Source organism: Vulpes lagopus, chromosome 5, assembly GCF_018345385.1.
Source record: "Vulpes lagopus strain Blue_001 chromosome 5, ASM1834538v1, whole genome shotgun sequence".
Lineage (NCBI taxonomy): Eukaryota > Metazoa > Chordata > Mammalia > Carnivora > Canidae > Vulpes > Vulpes lagopus.
In genome coordinates, this window is record NC_054828.1 from 90,407,573 (window position 1) to 90,432,243 (window position 24,671).

Sequence of the window (24,671 nt, forward strand, 5' to 3'; positions counted from 1 at the left end):
TGCACATTATTTCAAAACACTGAGTCAAAGCATTTGAGGGGAAAACACAACTTTCTGATAAAGAGATCAGCAATCTGAAAAGAATATTTAAGGTGACATAGATTCTTTTTTAGTTCCTAGAGTTTTTAAAGCAGTTGGGCCCTTGTATCCATCTGAATTACCCATCTTGAAAAAGGGGGTGGTATGTGAGATTGGTTAATCCTCATGGTTTATATTTAAGAATCAAAAAAACAATCAGCTAGCCCAGTTTGGCTATGAAGTCACCCAGGTTTGTGATAAGGCAGGTAGAAATACTAGTTATCAAATATACACCTTAGGAGATACTTTGGAGCTATAGAGGTGTTGAACACTTATCTATGAGAATGTGTAAGAAAGTGAGAGAAAATAAATAGAACCAGTTGCTGCTTGAAATTGTGACTTTTTTTTTCTTTGTAAATGAAGCCAGACTGAAGGATGTTAGTATATTTGAATAACCATGTAGTCAATTTGACCTTTAATGGCACTCATCAATGCTGTTTCAAAACTGGGCTACCTGCCAGCAAATGGGCCTTTGTCCAAACACATTTGGCACAGTTCATCTAGAAGAGTCTCTGTGGGAGGAATGGGAGAGGAGGTTGCTGGAAACATCAGCCTCCTTTGTGAGGAATTAAAATAATCAGGTGACCCTTGAAAATTCAAATGGACCAGATGTGGACTCTACCCACAGGTGGTCCTAGCCTTGACCAGGGTCTGCCTGTCTTTGGCTACCGGAGGCCTGACAGGAAAGGGGTTGCAGCACTCCTAGTGGGATTCAGGCAGAAGGGGCTTCTGATTGTAGTAATTTAGAAGGAATTTCTGGGGGAGGTTTATCATATTTGGAAATTTTGTCTAGGTGCAGTCTTTGCTTTTCATAAAAAAAAAAAAATCCTAATGGAGGCTTCTGTTTGAAGCTTGTCTGAGAGCGGCAGAGTCAAACCTGTAGGTCTGATAGATAATCAAAACCCAAGTTTGAAACCATGGAGAGCAAGAGAAGGCAGATGGAAAAAAATGAGGAACATGTGTTCGGTGTCTGTAATTTACCCGGCTCTCTGCTGTTTGCTTTAATTCTCCCCAAAATTCTGTAAGATAGGTATTGGTTTTCCAAGGCTTCCTTTGAGAAAACTAAGACATTGAAGGGATAGGTAATTGGGCAGAGATGGTATGAAAATCTAGATTCTTTTCAGAAGCTAGGTATTTTTCAGTAAGTCAAGATAGCAGGAAATTTCCTTTGACAAGTCCAGCTTTCACTGTGGTTCTCTTCTCCCCATCTCTGGTATCCTCATTCCACTCTCTCATTTATTTCAGAAACATTTCTGGTTTTTCATTTCCAAGCTATAGTTTGGTGACTTTTCAAGCACTTAAATATCCCTAAATCTGTGGGTTAGCTGATGAAGAACTCAATATGTTGCCATTTCTGAGATTTGCTTTGGTGATACCTGAGTCCTAACAATGTAAAAGATAAGAGAAAATACATTTCATGTGAGGTACTTAGAAATTGTTTAGATAGGCATGTTGGAGATTTGGGTGGTGTGGAATAAATGGGTGGCCACCCCTGTCTAGTATCTAGTCAGTCTTTGCAAGGATGAATGTAGTGGCCCCAAGACAGGGCAGGGGCTCTCCCTAACCAGCCTCAGATCTCACAGCAATCCTGATAGCGCCTGGAAATTTTATTCTGCATCCCCTTTTGCGTGCAAATGAGTAGAAAATATTCATGGACTACCTATCCCAATGAGGAATCATTTCAGAACTTTAAAAACTTCCCAACTTTTCCTTTTCTTTAAATACATGTACAAAAATTTCTGAAGGTAGGGAAAAGCAAAGCGAGGAGGTCTTATCTCCGACTGTTTCAATACGCAAAGCTTTTCCTAATTTTCTTCCACCAGCCCTGCCTCTTTGCCACCTTTCTCCCTGCCATTGCTTTGTGCATCTCATTATTACCAGCAACAAGAAAAGGCTTTGGCTTCCGCTGATAACACTGTGCAGTCCAACCCCAGTGGTACAAATGCCGTGGCATGCCATAACGGGAAAATGAACAGGTGCTGTCAGGGAGCCAGGCTTGGCAGGGCCTGCTGGAGCATGCTTTTGGAGTTGACAATTGGAGGTGGCAGGTACCTTTCCACAGCCGGGCTTGACAAATAATGACACAGCCTACTCTCTCCTGCTGGTAGGCTATGGATACGGCCCAGTTGTTGGGGAAACTACTTCTTATCTCCTCTCCCGAGCTGAAGCCAAAACATTTGCATCAGTAAATTGCAAGTTTGGCCCAGGAGATGTTTTGGAATGGCATTAATGACATTTTATGTATGCGTTTCTTCTTAAGGGAATATCTATTCTGGCAGAAAGCTCTATTTTAAAAACAAGCAAAGATCTTTGTTTTTAAAAGACTACAGTTTTGTTTTGTTCATGCTACCTGAACCTGTGTGCCTGAGTGCTTAATTTGTCCATATGAAAAGCAACAAGTTTGAAGAGCAATGATCTAAGCTAATAACATTACAGGAGCAAAACCAATTTTCAGATGTGGCCCGGGCTCATAAAAACGTGGAATGGCTGTGTTAGAACACTTAAGTTTTTCCCACTGGGTAAAAACTACAATTTTTAATAGTGTTTTAAAATGAGTTTCTTAGCATTAACCATGTGACAGTTTAATTCTTGGGTTTGGCTCAAAAAAATAGCAGGCCTCTAAGATCTGAGGAAGAGATTAACTCAATCCCATAATATCCAAGATTTTTGTTTTGTTTGTCTTTTCTTATTTTTCTTTTGACTTCAGGGTCTTGAGTTTGTGTGAATTTTTAAAGGGAACAGTGAACTTTGATTTTTGAATTTAGAATCTATACCTTTGAGGTTTATGATATTCAGGTAGTTTGGTCATCAGTGATTTTTATAACAAAATTACGTCTTTTCTGAAATAGTAAGGTTCCAAAAAAATTCAAGTTTATGATATGTTTAAAAATCGTACTTCATATCTGAGTGTAATATCCAAAGAACCTGAGTGGTTTTTCCCAGCAATGGAGCCCTCTCTAGAAACCCTCTGCTTTTTATTATTACTTTTGCTGCTGTATTCTTTTCTAGTTGGGACAGCATTCCTGTCTTCTTGAGTTCTTCTTTTTGAAAATTCCTTAGGATAAAAATACATAATGGTCTCTTTTCAATGGACATGTTTATGCAGTGTTTTTTCTTTGATTACCTGCTGTGTATAAGGCACTGTCAGGAATGCAAATATGAATCAAATGTGAGAGTCTGCCTTCAAATAATTCACTGTATCTTTTGATAGATCCTAGACCATTGTGCTTCCAAATTTGTGGCTCAAAGACATGAGGATGGAGGGAGAAGGAAAAGAGGGGAGAAGTTATTACAAGGGGCTTGGGAATCCATATATATACTATGTAGGATCTTTTTTTTTAATTTTTTTTTAATTTTTATTTATGATAGTCACAGAGAGAGAGAGAGAGAGAGAGAGAGAGAGGCAGAGACACAGGCAGAGGGAGAAGCAGGCTCCATGCACCGGGAGCCCGATATGGGATTCGATCCGGGGTCTCCAGGATCGCTCCCTGGGCCAAAGGCAGGCGCCAAACCGCTGCGCCACCCAGGGATCCCTATGTAGGATCTTTTGATCAAATAACGTGTCTATGTGAACAGGTCCTTTTCTTAAATACATTGTTCAAAGTGAGCTTAATAAAATACAAATCTATTTTAAAAAATCCTAAATCCTAACTTTTACATATACACCATCTACCGTATAACTACTATTAGGAGGAAATTGTGTTTCATTTTTCCATAAAAGGGATATCCCTAATTGGAAAAAGCTGGGAAATGCTGAGTAAACTATCTTAGCATTTCAAAAAAACAAAAACAAACCCAAAAACTTATTAAGAAAAATTAGTCAATAAATAGTAAAATCTATACTTTATTCATTTGGCATGATTAACTAAACTAACCACTGAACAAATTAGTTGATTTGTCTAATTAAAGCAATGCTTTTGATATCCTATATTCCCAGCTTCTGCTAGCCTCCTTCAAATATGTATCATTTCTATCTGTTAAAGCCTATTCTTACATCTTAATTAAATTAGTTGCACATTTCCAGTTTGGGAAATAGGTTTTAAAGAAAAAAAAAGAACCTTATCATTTCATTTCAAGATACTAGGTCATAGTGGGCTTCTTAGAATTAATATTTTTTTTATCAACACCAGAGAGATTATTAGGATCTAATATAATTAACACACTCCATCTCTGTTCTGCATTCAGAGCAGAGATGGAATCCAATTTCAATCTATCAGCTATGCTGTGGAAAAGCAGTGGCTGTTGCTGTTCTTCTACTGTGTTATTCAAAGAAAATAGCAGATGGATGCATGTTTTTGTCATGGAGGCCCACCCAGTTGCTTACTTTTGGGGACAAGGGCACATTTGAATAGTCTGGAGAGATCCAGCAGGGTAGTAAGTTGGGCAGTAAGAGAGGCCTTTCAAAATCAAACTTTTGAATTTGAAATCCTATGCCAAGTTTTATTTGAGGAAACCTTTTTCTCAGGTGTCCTGTTAAGTGAGTTTGGATGATACAATCCAGGATCTCAGAAAGGCGTGGTTTTCAGAAGTTCCTTAACCAAACTGAAAACTTCTTAAAGCCTGTATTTTCATAACTATTTCTGTTTTACTCAGGAAAATGTCAGCATTCAGAAAGTACTACTTTTTGTGAGTTTAAAAAATCTGGATATTAAAATTAAAATATCTCAGACTTTCTGTTTTAATTTCTATTTGAAATTAAAGAACTAGAGAATGTAGAAATTTCTGATGGTTTGAATGAAGAAATCATATTGTATAAGGTCAAAACAGAGGTTCCATTATGAAAAGTAAGTTATACTTTGCAAGTTTCTTCCTGGGTTCCTGAAAGATCAGATATTCCTTCTGAGTGACTAGCCTAGTAATGAAAGTAGGAGAGATCCATGATGGAGACTGGTGTGGGCTCAGTACCTTCCCCTCTTTCTGTTTTTAGAAATTTTTAATTCAGAGCTAGCCTGAGAAAATTCCCAAGGAGGTAATAATTTATTTTAATCCTTTATTAACTATTTATTGAACTTGACAGTTATAATTTTTAAAAAGTTATCAGATTACTTAAGACTGTTTCTCACTTGTTCTCCTTTTTAATAGTGAGTAAATGTGTGTGTGTGCACTCACACATGCACCTCTTTGGCTTAAGTAGTTTTCTTTCTACAGAACACAAAACTTTTCAACATTTCCTTAAAATTATGTTTTCTTAAAATTATGTTTTCTATGTTTTCAAGGGACATAATTACAGATCTCACTTTGGACATAAGAAATAAAAATTGCATATGTGCAAAACCATAAGGGACTGGATTGCATATTTTCTCTATGCTACTAGAGAGTGAAAGTCCAGCCTGCCTGCCTGGATTCTACTTTGGGCAATGAGAGAGAGAGAGAGAGAGATCCCTGACCTTGACTCTAATCTGAGGGAACTAGTCACAAGACTGGATTTTATTTTAACTGTGGAGAACACTGCCATCTTCTTCTTCTGGTCAATTTGCCTATTTTATATACCATGTGCATGACATGACCTTAAAAGACTGATGAGGTGGCATTCGTCATTTTATAATTTCCCTTAAATGTCTCCTTAATAAAAACACGATCAAACAAGCATGCACCCGAGCTTGATTCTGGTCATGTTTGGAAATGTTTCTATCTGATCAGGTTGGCTTCATGCTAACTGCCACCTCTCTCTCTCTCTCTCTCTCTCTCTCTCTCTCTCTCTCTCTCTTGTTTTCCTTAAGATTTATTCACTTATTTGACAGAAAGAGTGCAAGTGCAGAAGTGGTGGGGAGGCAGGGGGAGGAGTAGAGGGAGAGGGACCCTGATGCCATGGGGCTCCATCCCAGGACCTGACCCCATGACCAGAGCTGAAACCAAGAGTCTGGTGCTTAACTGAGCCACCCAGCCACAGCTGCTGCAACCACTCTTAAAATGTAATACATCTCAAACATTGAAAGCAATGTTCAAAGTATGGTCCCCATACCCCCCACAGCATTAGCATCACCTTGAACTAGGTAGAAATGCACTCCAGACCTACTGAATCAGAAATGCTAGTAGGAGTGGCTCCTTGGCATTCTGTATGATGCTGTGAGCCCTCTAGCTGGTGCTCAAATTTGAGAACTGCTACTGTAATTTTAAACTATATTATTTAAATATTAGTGTTATAAGGTATGTATTGAGATGTGCAAGGTGATGTCTCATGAAGTTGATGAATCTCTTATATTTCTTAAGTGTGCGAGTGGTATAAAATCATATAAATGTGTGTGTTTCCTCTACAGAAAATCACATCTTGGAAGATGTGAACAAGTGCGTGATAGCCCTCCAAGAAGGGGATGTGGACACTCTGGACCGGACTGCAGGGGCCATCAGGGGCCGGGCAGCTCGAGTGATACACATCATCAATGCTGAGATGGAGAACTATGAAGCTGGTGTTTATACGGAGAAGGTTCTGGAAGCTACAAAATTGCTTTCTGAGACAGGTAAACATGGATAGTAGATTCAACCAGAATGTCTATGCCATGATTAATTTCCATATTTGAATAAATCTTTCTCATTATCTTTTATAGGCCTCTGTGCTTCTAAATTATAACTGACCATTACAGGGATCCTCTTGGTTTCTTAAGTTTGAATTTGAATAACTTTACCAGGATAACAACTTTATTGCTTTGCATGTATATATCACTTTATAATTTTCACCTATAATCTCACTTGATTCTTGCAAGGGCCTTGTGAAGTAGGCAGATTTTTACTATCTCCAACTATGGGTGTGAAAGTGGAAGTTTAAATGACTCAAGAGACTGGAGGAAAGGTCACAAGTCTAGAAAACAGTGGAGATGTGATGGAGACTTGGAATGTTGAACTTGAAGCTATTTCTCCATCTATTTCTTGAGAAGCTAGGACCTTGAGGAAAGAGAAAGCATAAAGTTTCCAGGTAGTCTCAGGATATGAAATGCTCAAGGAAAGGGGGTGGTGGCTACTGTAAAAGGGTCAGAGTTTGAATATGTGCCTTGTCCCTCTAGGAAAGTCTTCCATACCCTCTTCTAAGGCATGTGCTACCCACCGGGGGATCACTGATGTGGGAAGACTGGGTAACTCATGGGAACCTTTCCTAGCTCTGGTGTATTGGGACTGAGAAAAAGGGCTTATTCTCACTGAGTTAGTGGAACAATTCATTCCTTTGAGTAGTTATGTCAAAGACTGACCAATTTTTAGTAGTTTTTGCTCTTGACTAATGTCACTGGGCTTCATTCAGACCCTTTCTCAAATCCCTAATACCATGTGTATTTATATATGTATATATGGGGTGGGCAGAGCAGTGCTTAGAAAGTACAGGGAAGGAGTGAACACAAAGGGATAGGAAAAAAGTTTATTTGGATGGGGTTGTGAATAGGTAATGAACTGGGTCCTCTGTATACTCACAAGGACCTCCCCTAAAACTTCAATGGGGGCCTTTCCTAGTCTGTAGATGGACTGTGGAATCTATTAAGATTTAAAAAAAAAATGTGTTTCTGAAAGGTCAGATAAAGCAGTGTTCCAAGTGCTACATGATACAACACGTTAGTTGAAATAGGTTTCCTCCTACCGGGAAAAGGTTATTCAAAAAGACCCCTGTAGATGTTTGTTTGTCTTAAATAGCAAAGAAAACAGCAGATAAATGCAGACCTTTGTTGTTCTGTCTGAAATATAAGCAGGAAAGAAATAAGGTAACATCACATAATAAAGAGCAACAGTCCAGGGATTGTTGAGAATCATCACAGATTTAGTAGAAATAATAACGATTAATAAGATATGTCCGCATTTTAAGTAGTTGAAATTTAGCACTGTTTTCTTTCAAATAGGCTTGTCCTTTGCCTTCAATAAAACAGCACAAAGCAAACCATTTGGTTTCTTTCCTCACTTGGAAGAATTAGAAACGGGCATTTTACTCTCTAATAGAAGGACTTTTTTTCTTCACCCTTCAGAGGACCCTCTCATGTTTCTGTGCCTCTCAGTTTCTGGCCTGTTAGCTGTATTCTGTTACAAATTCTCCAGCTTCACATGGTGTATTACCTACATAGCTGCACTCCCTTGGATCTGACACTGGGGAAAGAGTAGCAGAGAGGGTGGAAGACATGAAGACAGGTGGAAGACAGGAAGACATGAGCACATGCCTGCTCATGACTGGTTGGAATGTTCATTGTAACAGATGAAAGACACAGAAAAAGTGCCAATTTACATGGGACTTTGCACACCGAGAACTCAGGTATTGTTTAAGAGACATTTTGGAATTGTTTTCTCATTGTATTTTGGGTTGCTCTAATGAACAGAAGGTACAGTGCCTAGTAGGTCAAAATCTGCTTAAAGGCAAGGCAGTCTGCTTAGTTGATTGAAATATTTTTACATGATTTTCACTCAAACTTTTGAAATGTAAGTAATTTTCTGGTTGCTTTTTAAACAACAAAATCAATGAAATATGAAACGGAGCAATCCATCGAGGATTGTTGTTGATCATCAAGATTTTGCTCTTATTTGTTGACTGTCAGAGCTTTTAAAACTCTCATTTCAACCCCTCCTTGCAGTGACTGAATATTTTGGGGACTTAACTAAAGGCACACTTGAGATTCTGGTGTCCACATACAATTCTTAATTGAACAGAGAAGATGCACGAGGTTTTTAAATACTTTTCAAGAATTATTGATAATAACTAGGAAAGTCTTCAGGTAGAAGAGATTGAAATAGTTTCTACACAACTGTAATTGAAAACACAGGAATATGCATCAAGGAAAAATAGATATTGGTGTGCTAAAACCTAGAATATACAATGTGTATACATTATTTTGCTTCTTTCCTCAGTTTTCTCTAAACAGAAACAATATTGCTTCTGATGAGTAACTAGAGAGATTATCAAAGAAATGAAAGCAAAAGCTTGAGCTGTTAACTCACTGGTGCTAATGAAAATTGTTAGGACTATACTAGATCTTTGGAGTTGGAAGAAGATGGTAGGAGCAGTTCTGTGATATGGTTGTGTGGTTTTGTTGAATTAGCCTTCTGGTCACTGTGTGGCTGTGCGTATCATGCATGTCCAGATTTCTATCTTTGGACTAATGCTTTATTTCTGATTTTTTTTTTTTCTAAATTAGGGCCACAGTGAAATGTTCACTTTAAAAAAAAATGATCTTATCAAATTCTGTCCTGAGTACATTTTATTTCAGGGATAGAACACAGGGGCAGTGAGAAAGGAGGGAGGTGCCAAAAGGAAGGATGACAAAAAAGGAGTCTAGAACATGGAAGACAAAATGTCACATTTTCTTCTGTCTGCCACAACCTACCTGATTCTACCCAATTTTATGTCAGAATTGTTACATTCAAGACCTTAAGGCAGACGTTCTCCATGTCTACCACTGACCATTTAGTCTAGATAATTATTCCTTGAGGGAGGGGAGCTGTCCTTCGCATTACAGGATACCTAGCACCCCTGGCCTCTACCTATTAGTTGCTTAGAGGACCTCTTTTTTTCTCTATTCCAAGTTATGACAATTAAAAGTATCTCTAGACATCGCCAGATGTTCTTGAAGGGTGGGCAAAATAACCATCATTGAGGATAGCTACTCCAAGGGAAGAAATATCCCCAAATAGTGACAAGTTTAAACAAGGAAAAATGGAACTTATAAACTGTGGCCACAGGATAAAAGAAGTGAAGGGGGTGGGGTAAGAGAGGAATGACATATATATTACAAAGAAAAAATCTAAAAAAGGGCTGAACATTCCAAGTCTTGACTAGACCAGACTTTGCTGCTGAAGGGGTTTGCAAACATAGGCCAGCCTCCGTTTAGACAAGTAAATGTTGCCAGGGAGGGCCTCTGCAGAAGGACTCCCATTTTACCACCTGGCTGCCTTCTCTGAGTGGCTAGAAATTGAAAGGCATCCAAAGAGTGACATAACAGTCTGTAGTTGATTTTTTTTTCTTTACTTTCTCAGTAAAGCTAGTGTTGTGTTGAAAAATGCTTTTTGTTTTTATGAATGCTGAATGAAATTTGAGAAAATAATTTTGTGGATTATTAGTATGCTAAAATCCTAGGGCAACATTATATAAAATTTTACCTAGTTTTATAAAACTATCTAGGGTGAAAACACACAAACCCAATCTACATTATAGCCATTAAATACTTACATAGCATATTTGATGGGCTCTTCAATAAAACCTGAATTATAACAAGTTGCCAACAACTGGTAGGAAGCGCACACATGGTTGACTAGACCCATCATCAGAGATCTCATTTACAAAGTCAGATTGCTGCAGGAGGTTGAGTGGGGTGAAAGTACATTCAGTGATAGCATATTTAGATGTATAAAGAGGAGCTCATCTTCACTGAATGGATTATATTGAAATGTCATTTTTATAAATTTGATATCTGAGGCAAGTTTGTGGCAATGTGAATGTGGTTGGGTTGAGAGATCTTTGAGATTCTGCCAACAGTTCCCTCTTCAGAGGGCACAAATAAAATGAGGGAGGGAAAAAAAAGAGGAAAAAGGAAAATAAATGTTTAATGAGGACTCCATGTCACCTCCATATGTGGAGATTAAAATTCCCATATTTTGGAAAACATGTGGTCCAAACAGATAGTATGGTTTTCTTTCTTTATCTTTCTTCCTCCCCCCTTTCGCTCTTTTTCTTTCTCTCTCTTTTTTTTTTTTTAAATTAAGACTATTTTTTAGAGCAGTATAATGTTCACCACAAAACTGAGGGGAAAGTACAAAGATTTCCTATCCACTCTCTGACCCTACACAAGCATAGGCTCCTCTATGATCAAGATGCCCTACTAGAATAGTATATTTGTTATAATTAAAGAAACTGCCCTGACACATCATAATGGCCCAACGTCCATAGTGTATAATTTTGTTCACTCATGTTATACTTCCTATGGATTTAAGCTAATGTATAATGACCTGTATCCATTATTATGGTATCATACTGTATATTTTCATTGTCCTTAAAGTCCTCTGTGCTCCACCTTTTTACCCCTCTCCCCCAACACCTCACCCCTGGTACCACTGATCTTTTTACTGTGTCAACAGTATCGCCATTTCCAGAACGTCATATATTTGGAATCATACAATATATATACCCTTCTTAGATCGTCTTCCTTCACTAAATAGAGGTGGTATAATTTTTACTTCCATGCGTTTGTAATGGAAAGTTAAAAAGTTTTCATAAGAACAAAGAGGGATTTTTTTACACCATTTCTATGTATATTTGCCTAGAAAATATAAGCAGAATAGCAAATAGAAGGTACAAAAATTGGAAATATTAAAGAGGGGGTAAAGCTGTGTCAGCACAGTCCAGATTAAGAATAAGAAGAACTCATTTCTTTGACTTTTAGCAACTATAACTTGAAACTAATTAATACCTGTAGGCCACAGCTTCTCCTATGTTGCCTGATGTTTTGTCATCCAAGGATGGTCAATGTCCTTGTTTTTTTGTTTTGTTTTGTTTTTTAAATAAATTGTCACTGTTTCCTGGCTTTCCAGTGATTGCAACTAACATGGACAATTGTTGCCCCATGAATCCTCTGTTTGAAGCCTTTGCTTTATCAAGACACATATGATCATTATTTTCTAGGCAAAATATATCCATGCTTGCTTCTTCTACTCTCCCTCCTGCGATGTTCTTCTTTTCTTCCTCCCTCTCTGCATCTATATACTGAACTTATACTTTAAGACATGGCTCATTCTCAGTTGAAGATAACAGGGAACTGTATCAGTCTTTCAATAAAGTTCAGTATGTCCTCTTCAGTGTCTGCTTTAGTGGTCCACAACTAGGTTGTCCAGTCCTAGAGGCAGGTGTTTCTATAAGTACCTAGGACCTAGAGCAGTGTTATCACATAGTTAACATTTAGTGTACATAAATTGATAACACGAATATAAAAATTTAGGATATTATGTTTCTCTAATTTTCAGTAGAGAATATGTCCACTAGCAGCCTTTGTCTTTCAACTCAAGAGTCTATGATAGAGACTTCCTTTCCTCCCCACACTTTATATGTAGTAAAAGGAGAGCAATCTGCTTGACCACCTGGGGTATAGACTGATTTCTGTTGCTAGTGGGATTAGGTTTTATGATTGTATAGGTCTGGATGACCTGCCTGTCCCAGGGGCTGGATTGTGGAGGGTGTAGACAGAGGTAAGGTCAACATCAGAAAGAGGTGGTAGGGACAGCTTATTGAGAAGACAAAATGTTAGATATTATGGACAAGAAAGGCCATTACAGCCTAAGTCACTTCTCCATGACTGACTTTGAAATTAGATTATGAAAGTAATGGATTTCAACAGAAGCTGTAATGACCAAGATTGTTTACCCTACACATCTTTTAAATGCATTTTAATATAACATTGACTGTTGGCATAAAGTATCTTATTTCTCTTGGAAAGGTCCAAATGATTAGAATATGCAGGAAATATCTTACTTGTTTGGTGGGTGTGGTATTCATGGTTTTGAGAAATCGGAAGTATAGGAGAAATGAGAAGTTAATTGCATCTACTTAACAGTCCTTCAATAGGCAATTTATAGTTTGTCTCAGTGCCTTTTCTGTATTACCGAAACCTAGATTCTCTAGATATCTGGCTGATGTGCTTTAATATCTGTATTTACTTTATCCTGAAGCAAATGCAAAGTTTCTGGCTCAGAGGACAAACTTACTACTTACGGCACCAGTTTCCCATGCCTCATTCTCTGTCTGAAGGCAATGCGATGAGGTAAGGTGAATTCCACACATGCAAAGGAGGTCAATGCTACAGGAGAGGAACCACACAATTATGCATCTGGGAGCTCATCTAGGAATTGGTGTTCACAGTCTCCTTCCCCTCCTGAGAGGAGGAGAGAAACCTTTGCTCTTTAATGTTAATAAACTCCCTCCAGGAAAGGTCCCCTACCTGTTACAACCCTTTGGGATATAAATGACTATTTCCTGATTTTATTCCCCTTTAAAAGGTAAACACACATTTCTGCAGAGATAAACATGTAAATCTCTCTCCTGGTTCTTTCACTATTTTTGGACTGCTATTGAGTCATGCTTTCAACCAGGTTACTTGTCATTTTAGCTCAGAAAACCCTGGCCAAGCAAAAACATGAAAGTATCTACCCCGCATTGGTCTGTTCATAAATAATGCGTTCTGCTAGAATTCAGACATGTCCAGCTCTCTTAACATGGGGTGCTGAAGGGCCATAGGAGAGGATACAACTTGAGAAAGTAAAAGATGCATTTTTAGGCTAATAATAAACCTCTAATGTGGAAGTGGAAATGGGATGAGGTGGATATAGAAAGGCCAATGATAACACAATTCATGGGCCATAAGTTTGGAGCAACATAGTGGAACAAATAGCACTTTTCTAGTGCCTGTTTGTCAAAGTAAAACCAAAAGGAAGGATCTTCATTTAATTCTGTGTGAGTCACATAATGGGTTTAGAATCCTAGGGACTGCAAACACCATGGTACTTCTTTGTCACTTGATGTGCATCTGGGGCATCCGTGGCAGGAGGGCCTGTGAATTCTATGTAGCAGGGCTAGTATTGGTGTCCTTAGGAATTGGTGGCCAGGATATATTGATTTTTGTACAACTGAGGCAGTGGGGTGTTCCCTTCACCCAGATTCTCTGCCACATCAGTAATAGTTATTTGAATCCTAGAGAAGAATTGCTGACATGTGATATGTCATTTGAATAGCCCAGAAACAGTTTGATTTGGAAAAATGGCAAACTTTGCTTGTGGCTGGAAGACCTGGCATAACAGAAGGACATAAAAACTCAAGTTCTGTTTATTCTTGTCAACTCCAAAATTAATCTCCTCACCTGGTTTGCCTTTCTGTATTTTACCTGTTCCCCAGCACTAGCTGGATTCCTCCTTGTCAGTGAATTCCTCTCTAGCCACACCAGGCAATCCCACTTCTCTGTACTCTCACTACTCCTATTATCTGTGTTATAAGGCACCTACCACATTCTCCACTGTGTTGAAAGCTCCGTTTGCCCATTTGTCTCTTAATGTCACTATCTGCCTGTCTGCCTTTCTATCTAGATAGGTCTGTATTATGTACTGCTTCCTAATTAAATGTTAACCCCTTGAGAACTAAGACCACCTGTAATCTTCCAGGCTGATTATAATTAAAGCTCCAAAATGTTTAACATAAATGAAAAATCTAACTAACACTGTATACCATCTTATTTGAGAGGTTATATCCTTTAAAAAAATTATGCTTAATGATCAAGGTCAGAATCTTAGCAGTCATTTTATAACATCTTAATCCTTTAACTCTCACTAATGCCAAATTGAATTGTAGTTACCAAGTTTGGTCTTCACAGACACTATAAACTCCATAAAGCACCGTGTTCAATTCTTTATTCATCCCTTAAGTTTCAGAATTAAATGTGCCATTCTTTCCTTTTAACTTATAAACCATTTGTGATTATTTTTGAAACACTTATCTTAAAATATAAGAACTGTCCAAGCAAGCATTTCTTTCCCAAGGGAAAGGAACTTGTGTCTAGACAAGAGCAGATGGATGCTCCCTGATTCTCTTAGGGTAGTTATCATGAATGAAATTTAGAGTTTTTTTTCCCCTCTTCTTCTAGGCAGTTCTTTTTCATCTTTCACCAAACAATTCAGCTCATGGGTTATGTATGGCCTTCTGGAGCTTGAATTTGATTTTGATGTTTGAAATGTACATTATCATTTTCTAAACATGAATTTATGAAAATGGCAGCCTTCAGGAACTCCCACAGAGGGAACAGATGACTGACTCTGACGAAAGAAAGTCCAAGAATATACACAGGATGGGGGGAAAAATACACATAGGATGGAAGAATTAGGACTAGCTGGAATGATGCTGATGGTTGTCTGGAGAGTAGAAACAGCTGACAAATAGTCACCAGGGAATAAGGAGCAGCTTAAACTGGGCTTCCTCTTTGCTCCCACTTTCTAGTGTTCAACATCTTCTAACCTAATTAGGAGTCATCAGGATAAAGCATGGTAAGTGTATCGCTGGTCTGGACAAGATAAAATTTAAATTTAGAGAATTTAAACATTTTTGGTACTATTCCCTCTACCACATTTCAAAAGGTTTTGAAAGGATACTTCACTCTAAATTCAATTAATCAACTAACATAAGTTTGATATAGGAGGTAAATACTTTCACAAGAATATTAGATTAAGTTGGAGGGTATTTTGGGGAGAAAATGAGGGAAACGAATTTTGATTTTTTTTCCAGTTATGAGCTTTATGATTTAAATCTCATAACTTTTAAAGCTCCCCTTTCCTCATAGATCTGATGAGGTCATAATAGATACAATGTTTAACACTGGCCTTCTTGGCAATCAAGATAAAATGGAAAATTCTAGGAATGAGTATATCAAATCTTGTCCTGAGGGCAGATTTTATTAGGAAATTCACTATTAAAAATATAAAACCATCCAAAAGATGATGTCCTGCCAAGGAGAGAGAAGGGCACTGAATCAGGGAAACTAAGTTTTCAAGATAAGTTGTGTGAACTTCCCAATTAGAGAGTTTAGCACTAATTTGAGTATTATTTTCAGTTTATTTTGCTCTCAGCCCACTTTTTGGTGATGAATCATGTAGTTGTGCCTCTATCCAAAAGCTGGATGATTTTTCCCTCCTCATAAACAAGGAAACAGGTATATGGATTAGTAGATATAGAGACTCATGTGAAGATGATAAGTATAAGAGCTATTTTATGAATGTGAATCTTATGTGCTAGTTATGATGGTATCTTGCATATATTTCACTCTTTTCTGTGCCTTGAAGGTAAGATCATACTTGTTTTGTCACTGTATTCCCAGTAGCTAAGTACTGCCTAGGTTTATATAAAAAACTGTATACAATATCTGTTGAGTGTATTATTTTTAAACCTTTTATAAAACCTAAAGGGAAGCTATCATCCCTCTTTTAACACTTGAATAAACTGAGGTTCAAATTGGCTAACTTGTAAAAAAAAAAAAAAAAAAAAAAATCAAATTTCAAGATTCATTTGCACATCTTCTTGGACCCAATAAATATAACAGAAACCTAGACCAAACATAGTTATTACAATTGAACATAAATTTTAGTATGTCCTGCTATTTTTACTAATATTTCCACTTCTGGCATAGCACATTCATTTAGGTACCTATTGCTATGTAACAAAGCATAACCAAGGCTTAATGGATTATAAACATTTGGTATCTCATAGTTTCTGTGAACCAGGCCAGGTACTATTTAGCTGTGTACCATTGCCTCCAGATCTCTCAGAAGGATGAAATCTTTTAAGGATCAAATGGCAAAAAGCTACCTCTAAACTCACTCATGTGTTGTTGGAAAGCCTCAGTTCCTCATTTGTTGTTGGACTTAGGGCCCCAATACCTTATTCACTGTTGACCAGGGGCCTCTCTCTGTTACCTGTCTTAAAGACTTTTCCATAGATCAACTATATATCATCAGAGTGATCAAGTGAGAGAGTAAGAAAAGGCAAGCAAAATGGGAAGCTAGCATCTTCTTAAAACCTACTCTCAGAAATGACATCCCATCCTCCTTGCTATATTTTATTGGTTAGGAGCAAGTCACTAGTCTCAGCCCATGTCCAAAGTGAGAGGATCACACAGTGGCATGAATACCAGGAAAAGAGGGATCATTGGGGCCCATCTCAGAAGCTGTCACATAAGTAATTGCAAATGCGTAAAGCAGGGATGGACAATATGGTTGATGACTAACATAATTAGACATGTAGACAAATCCCACAACATGAACTTAATAGGGACATATCTAACTTCTGGCATAATGTACCTATTTGCTTATATAATGGCTTCTAGAAAACAAAAGTTCCACTTAATCAAGATAGAGCTATGCAGTATTTGGCCAGGAATGAGGGTGGCAGGAGAACAGTGGAGCTACATACTGGAGAAAGGAAGGCCAAGATTGGCTCAAGGTGATTGGAGAAGAGATTTGGAGCAGAGGACAGATCTGAGAAGCTGTACAGAACCTGAAGCTAGTGTATAATTCAAAGATAACAATGTGCATGTCAAAGAGAAAGGGAAAAAAAATACCTCACTAGGAAAAAATTTCCTCACTAGGAAGAATTTTATTTGACTTAGGTTCTGATACTCAAACATTAATCCCCCCCTCCTTCTCCCCTTTCCTCCCTCCCTCTCCTTCTCCCCCCTCCATAACTAACTAAATAAGTAAATCTTTTTTGTTTTTTTTCCCTAAAACAAGTGAAAGGTCTAGATAACTCAGGAAACCCTATCCAAGTGTTTGAACAAAATTCTGGTCATTCATGTATCTTGAAGGAAAGCATCTATGTCTAATAGGAGTATATGCTTCTGTAAATACTTAGAGAAATGAAACAGCCATTATTCATGAGGTAGATGTATGGATACATTTGATTATCAAGCAGGTCAAAAAAAGATTCTAAGTTCAGAATTTTGAAAGATCCCTGTGTGTGTGGGGAGAACTTAGAATGCCCTCTAATAACTTAATTAATTAATATGATATTCTTTACTAAAACTACCGAACCAGTATAAAATGGTGGCTGGCTTCTTTGGTTTGTCCTTAGTTATTTTTGAGTGGTGCCAAAGCTACAAAAGTGTCATCACAGCTTCAGTTTGCATTGGACTTTTCTTCTCCACTGAGTATGACTTGGAGCTTTAGACTCTGATGGTCTCCTCACTAAATAATTATGCTTCACAGATGTGCTGAACTGTCAAGGTACACGCAGGGCCTTTTAAATGCCAGTCACTCTTTCCTTTAGGCAAATTTAGGCCCCCAGTGGTTTAGATCTACTCCCCTATATACTCTCTTCTCCTATTACTGAACATCTAATTGGGGGCCACTTGAATAAAATCTCTTAGCAGTGTCTGATAAAAACCATTTTGGGGAAAGAATGCCTAATATATAGAAAGTACTTGAAACAGTACTTTCCTACTATAGGGGGATACTGATCTTGCTGCCAGAAAGTCTCTCCAAAATAATATCTTCTGACCCCAGTTATTCTGATAATGTTTAATTCTCTGACTCCAACTGTTAAAATGGAGGCATAGTAACTATTTGTTATTGGCAGGACAGTGGGGGGATATTATGTATTCCTCCATTGGAGTTGGCCAAAATTCCAACCCACTTTGGATATTTTATTTTCTCTCTAGATTTTTTCAAGTAAAAAAAAAAAAAAGATTTTTTCAAGTGTTCTCATTCTTTTTATTTTATATTTACATGTATTAGACTGGCTTTTCTCTAGAGCAGAGGGTCCTTGTTGATTTTCTCTTCTCTTCCCTTGACAATGAAGTTTGTGGAAGGAATACACTCACAAGATTGTGTTGGCTAACCACACCACAATTGAGTGATCCATATGCATGCAGATTTCCTAATTTGGCTCTGGCGAATTACTCAAGGATACACTAATGAATCCTCTCCTTCCTTGGTGGTGATGTTCCTACTCAAGCAGTCCTGAAAGGATTCTGAGCTCTGGTTTCTGAAAGGACCCTAAAGATCAAACCTAGATGCCCATTAATAACTTGGTTAATGACTCATGAAACGATTTAATAAAATTACTGAACTAATAGGAAATGATGGGTAGAAAGAGGCTTAGTATGTGATATGTGATACTGCTCTTTTGGTCTCTGAAATATTGAATAGTGAGTTGTTCTTTACATTCTATTCTTTCACTTCTCACCCTTCTCCCACTTGGATAGATTAGCTGTGCCAGAAGCATGATATGGGCCTAAGATGCAAAGAAGAAGAACGAGCTGGTCTCTTTCTAAAGGTGGCTCCTAATATAAAACAGTTGACGTACAGATGTGTCAAACGATTTAATACATTATACTAAGTACTATAATGGTTCATACGTGAGGCTAGAAAATGATAGAGAACAGACAACTTTGTCAATTAAGGACGTTTAACAATGGCAGTTAATTCTAAATAAGATACCAGAGATTGAAGAGGAATTTGCCTGGGCCAAAGAAAAAGAGATTTATTTTATTTTATTAAGATTTTATTTATTTATTCATGAGAGAGACAAAGAGGCAGAGACATAGGCAGAGGGAGATGCAGGCTCCCCGCAGGGAACCTGATGTGGGACTCCATCCCAGGACCACAGGATCATGACCTGAGCCAAAGGCAGATGTTCAACCATCTGAGCCACCCAGGTGCCCCAGAGATATATTTTAGTATGAGAATAAATTCATCATGGGCATGTTGATGTGACATGGCATGTTTCCATGTCATCTTTGAATACATTAAATTGGTCTAATTGAAACATTTAAATATATGTAGGAATAGGTGGAAAGACACAGATAAGAAACCATAGGCAGATGTCTGATGCTTGTATCTTGTAAAGATTTTAGAGTCCCTCTATATTAAAAGGAATCATCAGAGTGTTTAAAGTTAGTTGTGGACTTTTTAGATGTTTACTCAAGGGCAGTGGAGTTAGTTGGCTGTATATTTCCATTACCTCTAGTTAACCTTGTATTTTGCTCTTATGGTTGTCAGCAGTCCTATTTGCATCTATTGTACAACTTCTTGTTCATTTCCTGATTCACCCTGTGCTCTGAAACGTCACCTCCAATGTCTCTCTGGAGGATTCAGTCTAGATCTTTCTCACCTTTGTTTTAGGATCTCAATAGACACTAGAGTGAGGTGACCTTGATTTTTATATGCATGCTGAACTGTGATTTCATTACTCTCAGAATGTCATCATTCTGTGGCCTAGTGTGCACTCTGCATACAAAAGTATAGCAAGAACTTATAAGCTTATTTCCAACTTTGATCACACTTTCAGGATATAAGCCATTAAGAGCAATTCAGTATTTCTGATAAATAGCAGTAAAGTGGTATCTACATTTTTGAATGTAATTTAGAAACTAGAAAGAAATTTCTATTTTTATAATCCCGTATCAAAACCCTGTTAATATATAATGTGTGAATCAGAAAGGCAATACTGTGTTTCGTCCTAATTAGTGGGAAGTAGAAGCAGCATCATACTTGAAGTGGTTTCAGACTTTTTCTATCTCAGAATTACTTTTGGGATATTGATTTTTTTAAGACCTTACCAGAGGCATTAGAAGAATTCATAGTTTAACATCTTAGGTCTTGTCAAGTTGGATCATTTTTCTATGAACTTTTATTTTTCTGTCTTATCGCTTTATAAAACAAAACAAGATAAAACTGAAACAGCAAAGAGAACAGCAGCATGGAGAGCAAAGGTATATTGGTTAAAGAGTGGTAGCAGTTGACCAAGACCTATATAAATAAGTATTGAATGTGTTTAAGAACAGAGCATGGAGAAAGATTTTCTTTAAGGGTCAGACCTAGAAAAACCACTGACTTGAGGTAAGAGAAATGAATGTCTTGTCAGTTAAAGTAAATAAGATAAAATTGAATTAGTTCAAGTTGTGGGTTTTACCAGGTTGAGGAATATAATAAGATCATTGGAATATTAAGGATAAATTGAACTCTGAGACCCCATTTCTAAGTAAGGATTCTGTACCTCTTCTCCTATCATTTTTCTCCCTTACATAGGAGGTTGATGTTATGTTCTGTTCCAATCTTTTTACTAAAGAACATTGTTTTTTCTACTTCTTTTGACAATGCTATGTCCACAGCAGTGTTGCCACGTCCTCAATTCCCCTAGAGAGATTCTGTACTCCATGTTGGAGCAAACGGAATACCTTTCTCCAATCTTGGGGTTTTATGGCAGTTCTGGGCATGTTTTGGGCCTCAGAGCATCCCTTATAAAAGTGGTCCCTTTTTAGAGTAGATTTTAGCTTTCCTCTCTCTCCCTTGGGCATAGAATCAGACCAAGAAGCTGGTGGAGAAAGATAGCATGACACCTCCTACATTTTCCTCCTCCTCAGCTCTTCTTCAGGGCAATCTTGCATAAACAGAACAAAGCCCCACAACAACACTGATCACCCTTTTATACTCCATCAAAGACCTGTATGGAAATAGAGGTGTGTGCCCAAGAGCCCAGGGTCTAGTGGGTAGCTATTACCTAACTCAACCTAAGAATGATTGATTGATTGATTTTGGGGGGGGGGGGGGTGGGGGAGGAGGAAGAAGGAGAGAAAGACTTCCCACTGAGCCGGAACATGAAGCAGGGCTCCATCTCACAACCCTGAGATCATGACCTGAGCTGAAGTCAAGAGCTGGATGTTCAACCAAGTCCCCCAGGCATCTCTACTAAACTCTGTTCGGCAATGGACAGTTATTAATTAAAGTCGAATAGTAGACATTTGATCAGTCACAATATCTGAGGGACTTCCTCACATAATACTGTTGATCAAAGTGGTTTCTATTGAATTCTGGTCCATGAGCTAGAACTTTATTTTTTCAGAGCCTTATTCTATAAAAAGTACAGCCTTGAGGATAATATGTTGATCTTTTAAAAATATTTGAATCATAAGAAGATTCAAAGTAAAAGAAAAAAGATTCAAAGTTATATAACTAAGACCCTGCTTCTACCCTGAGGTGTCACAAATATTAACATTTTATAATATCTGATTCATGTTATTATTTTCCTAAGAATTAAGATATTTCAAGCCACCTCTACTTGATCTCATGACCCTCCATTTCCCTCAAAGGCATTTCCTATACTTAAGGTGGTATACATCCTCTCAGAGCATGTGTAATAAAGTTTATTTATGTTTAAATTATACACAGTATTCTTTTGTGAATTTTTCAATTTCTCACAAATAATATCTCTTTTCAGTTTCATTTTCCCAGTCAGCATTTTGACTTTAGGAGCTTACTCACCTGACTATGTTGGCTGTCTCCTGACTTACATCCCAAAGTCCATTTGGTTCCATTTTGATGTACTGCCCATGATCTTAGAATGAACAGCTAACTGTGTCTCCCCAATGTCCCACTTAGTGGAGTCTACAGCCCTGAGATAGTGCCAGTTGGAAGGGATTAAAGCTGTCACTTTTATCCCTAGGTTTAATATAACTCTTATCAATTCTTGGAATATTCAACCTCTTAAGAAACGACTATAACCATAGAGACAAAAAGATGTTCCTGTGACTCCAGTGTATACATCCCTCCTCATCAGTAACTCTTTAGAAGATACCCTAGAGGGGCACCTGGGTGGCTTTGTGGTTGAGTGTCTGCCTTTGGCTCAGGTCGTGATCCCAGGGTCCTGGAATCGAGTTCCACATCAGGCTCCTCACAGGGAGCCTGCTTCTCCCTCTGCCCTTGTTCCCGCCTCTCTCTGTGTGTCTCGTGAATAAATAAATAAAATTTTAAAACAAGAAGGTGATCTAGAAAATGTCTCAGCTTACTGGTTGGGACTGGAAGACTTTATTTCATTTGATTTTGTCCAGGTGTTTGTCGGAATGATGTGTGCCCACTTGACTCCTATCTACATTAGGAGGGTTCCCTTTTTTCCACATGCTCTGTAACATGGGTGTTGTTACACTTTCATTTGTTTGCCCATTCCTAGAGGTATGAAATGACCTCCCACTGTTTACACTATAAGTTTTTCAATTATTAGTGAAGTAAAGTACCATGTATTAATAACATGGGGTTTAGTGTTTTGTGAACACCTGTTCTGCTCCATGGTCTATTTTTTTTAGTTTTTGTCTTATTCGTTTGTAGGCATAGTTATTTTGTTTACACGGAGGAGTACCAATTATCAGTAAAACAATAGGGACAAAAGGTCAGGCAGCTCGCTGCTATGATGATACCATGTAAATATGTAAAATTGTTGATGCTCATGATGGCAGCTTAGACATCAAATAGAATGAAATTAATATTCAGAATCTTCACTTTAGGAAGGGAAGGGAATTTGTAATTGGTTTTAAGAAGGGTACTCAAGGGAAAATGCCAACTACATGTAACAGTATTTTCATGTCTAGGGAGGTCAATTTCAATGATCTATATTATTTAGTCATGTAAAACAGTTTATTCCCAATACCAATGGAAAGCTGAAGTGGCTTTTAATGTGGTATTTAGAAGTACATTTTTATTTGATTTTTCCAGCAGTACAACTCAATGTCCACCAAATTCCCTTTATGTAAAGCATTTCAAGGCACAAATGAAAAATTCAAATGATATAGAGAACCAATCATAGTCATTCACTCACTGAAGTAAATTCACCCCATGCATGCTTTGGTTTTGATCATTTCTATTGAAAGAATGGCTACTCTGTTTTCCTGTAACCCTCTTTTTTTTTTTTTTTAAGTATACTTTTTAACGTTTGACTTTTCCTAGTAGAAGTACATTTTTCTAGGAAGGTTTTATCTTGAATACTTTGACCCTAGAAAGTAAAGCAATTTAGCAGAGTTTCTCACACTAGGGATTAAAATAGATGTTAAAGTATCCACAGAGGATGAAAATGAGTATAAAGATGAATCAGGCATGAAAGTTCAGAAATGGAAAATAGATGAATGATGTTTCCATTTTATTGTCCTTGTAAATAAAATGAATTGTGCTTTTGGCTTTCATTCGCCATATAAATTGATTGTTACAAGATAAAATCTGAGAAAATTGAATTATAATTTTTGAGAATCCGTGAATCAGCAGCATTTTTTAAGTAGCCAGTGGAAGTGTTCCAGACATTCCACTGAATTTACTTTCCACAAACCTCCATTATGTATGTAGGTATCTTGTTTTAAAGAAAGAGGTGCTTAACATTTTAGGAGTTTATAAATGCATCTTCTTTCACATCAAAATGGTCCTGGTAAAATGAAATAAAACTGAATTCAGTTATGATCCCAGTGGTCTCTAACCCTAGGCTTTGTGCTACAGTGCCCTGGGATTCCGTTTCCCCTCTTTTATGGTCCTTCTATGAGCCTTCCTCTACTGCCATCCTCCTTCCTCCAATCTCAAGTCCTGTCTTGACAAAAGTGGAATACACTGGATTACTTCATTCACAGGTTACTATGAAGTCATATAGGTTAAGATCTATTACTCATTACCTATGACTTTAGCATATGATATTAATTAAATATTTATCAAGGCTTTTTGAGGGCCAAATACCATCCAATAAATATGTATGTATTATCTCTTTGAAACTTAAGATAGGATCTTATATTTTATAGACAAAGAAGCAGGTTTAGAAGGAGTTAAGAAAACTTGGCCAAAGTTTCACAGCTAGTAATCAACAGAAGTGAAATTCAACTCAGGTTAGAATAACACGAAATATGTATGTATATACACTATGCCACACAATTCTGAACAGGTTTCAAAACTTTGCTGTTACATATCCTCACCATTCATGGAGTAATGGCGTGCTTCCTCTGCTGAAGGTAAGTGGTACGACGACCACTGAATTGAGTCCACCCCAAACTGGACAGGTAGACACACAGTTCCACTGAGCTACTGGAATACTTGGAGTGTGCCACCTTCCCCAAGGGCTGGAACAGGGAGCATGAGAGAAAGATCACCTAATCCATTGTTTCTCACTTTGTTTAATGCAGTGATGCCACGCTTTGCCGAGCAAGTAGAGGTTGCCATTGAAGCCCTGAGTGCCAATGTCCCTCAACCATTTGAAGAGAATGAGTTCATTGATGCCTCTCGCCTGGTATATGATGGTGTTCGAGACATCAGAAAAGCTGTGCTGATGATCAGGGTATGTAAGGCCTCTATAGTTTGGAGCTGATAGAGCT

At 37.7% G+C, this 24,671-nt stretch overlaps 1 protein-coding gene across 3 annotated transcripts in view; it reads left to right on the forward strand.

Annotated features, from left to right (window-relative positions):
- Positions 1-24,671, forward strand: part of CTNNA2 (catenin alpha 2) — a 1,087,920-nt gene that overhangs the window by 975,234 nt on the left and 88,015 nt on the right. For all 3 annotated transcript variants that reach the window (XM_041757142.1, XM_041757144.1, XM_041757141.1), the window contains exons 12-13: positions 6,336-6,536; positions 24,483-24,634. In XM_041757142.1, the coding sequence (XP_041613076.1) occupies positions 6,336-6,536; positions 24,483-24,634 (353 nt within the window). The remainder of the gene's footprint in view (positions 1-6,335; positions 6,537-24,482; positions 24,635-24,671) is intronic.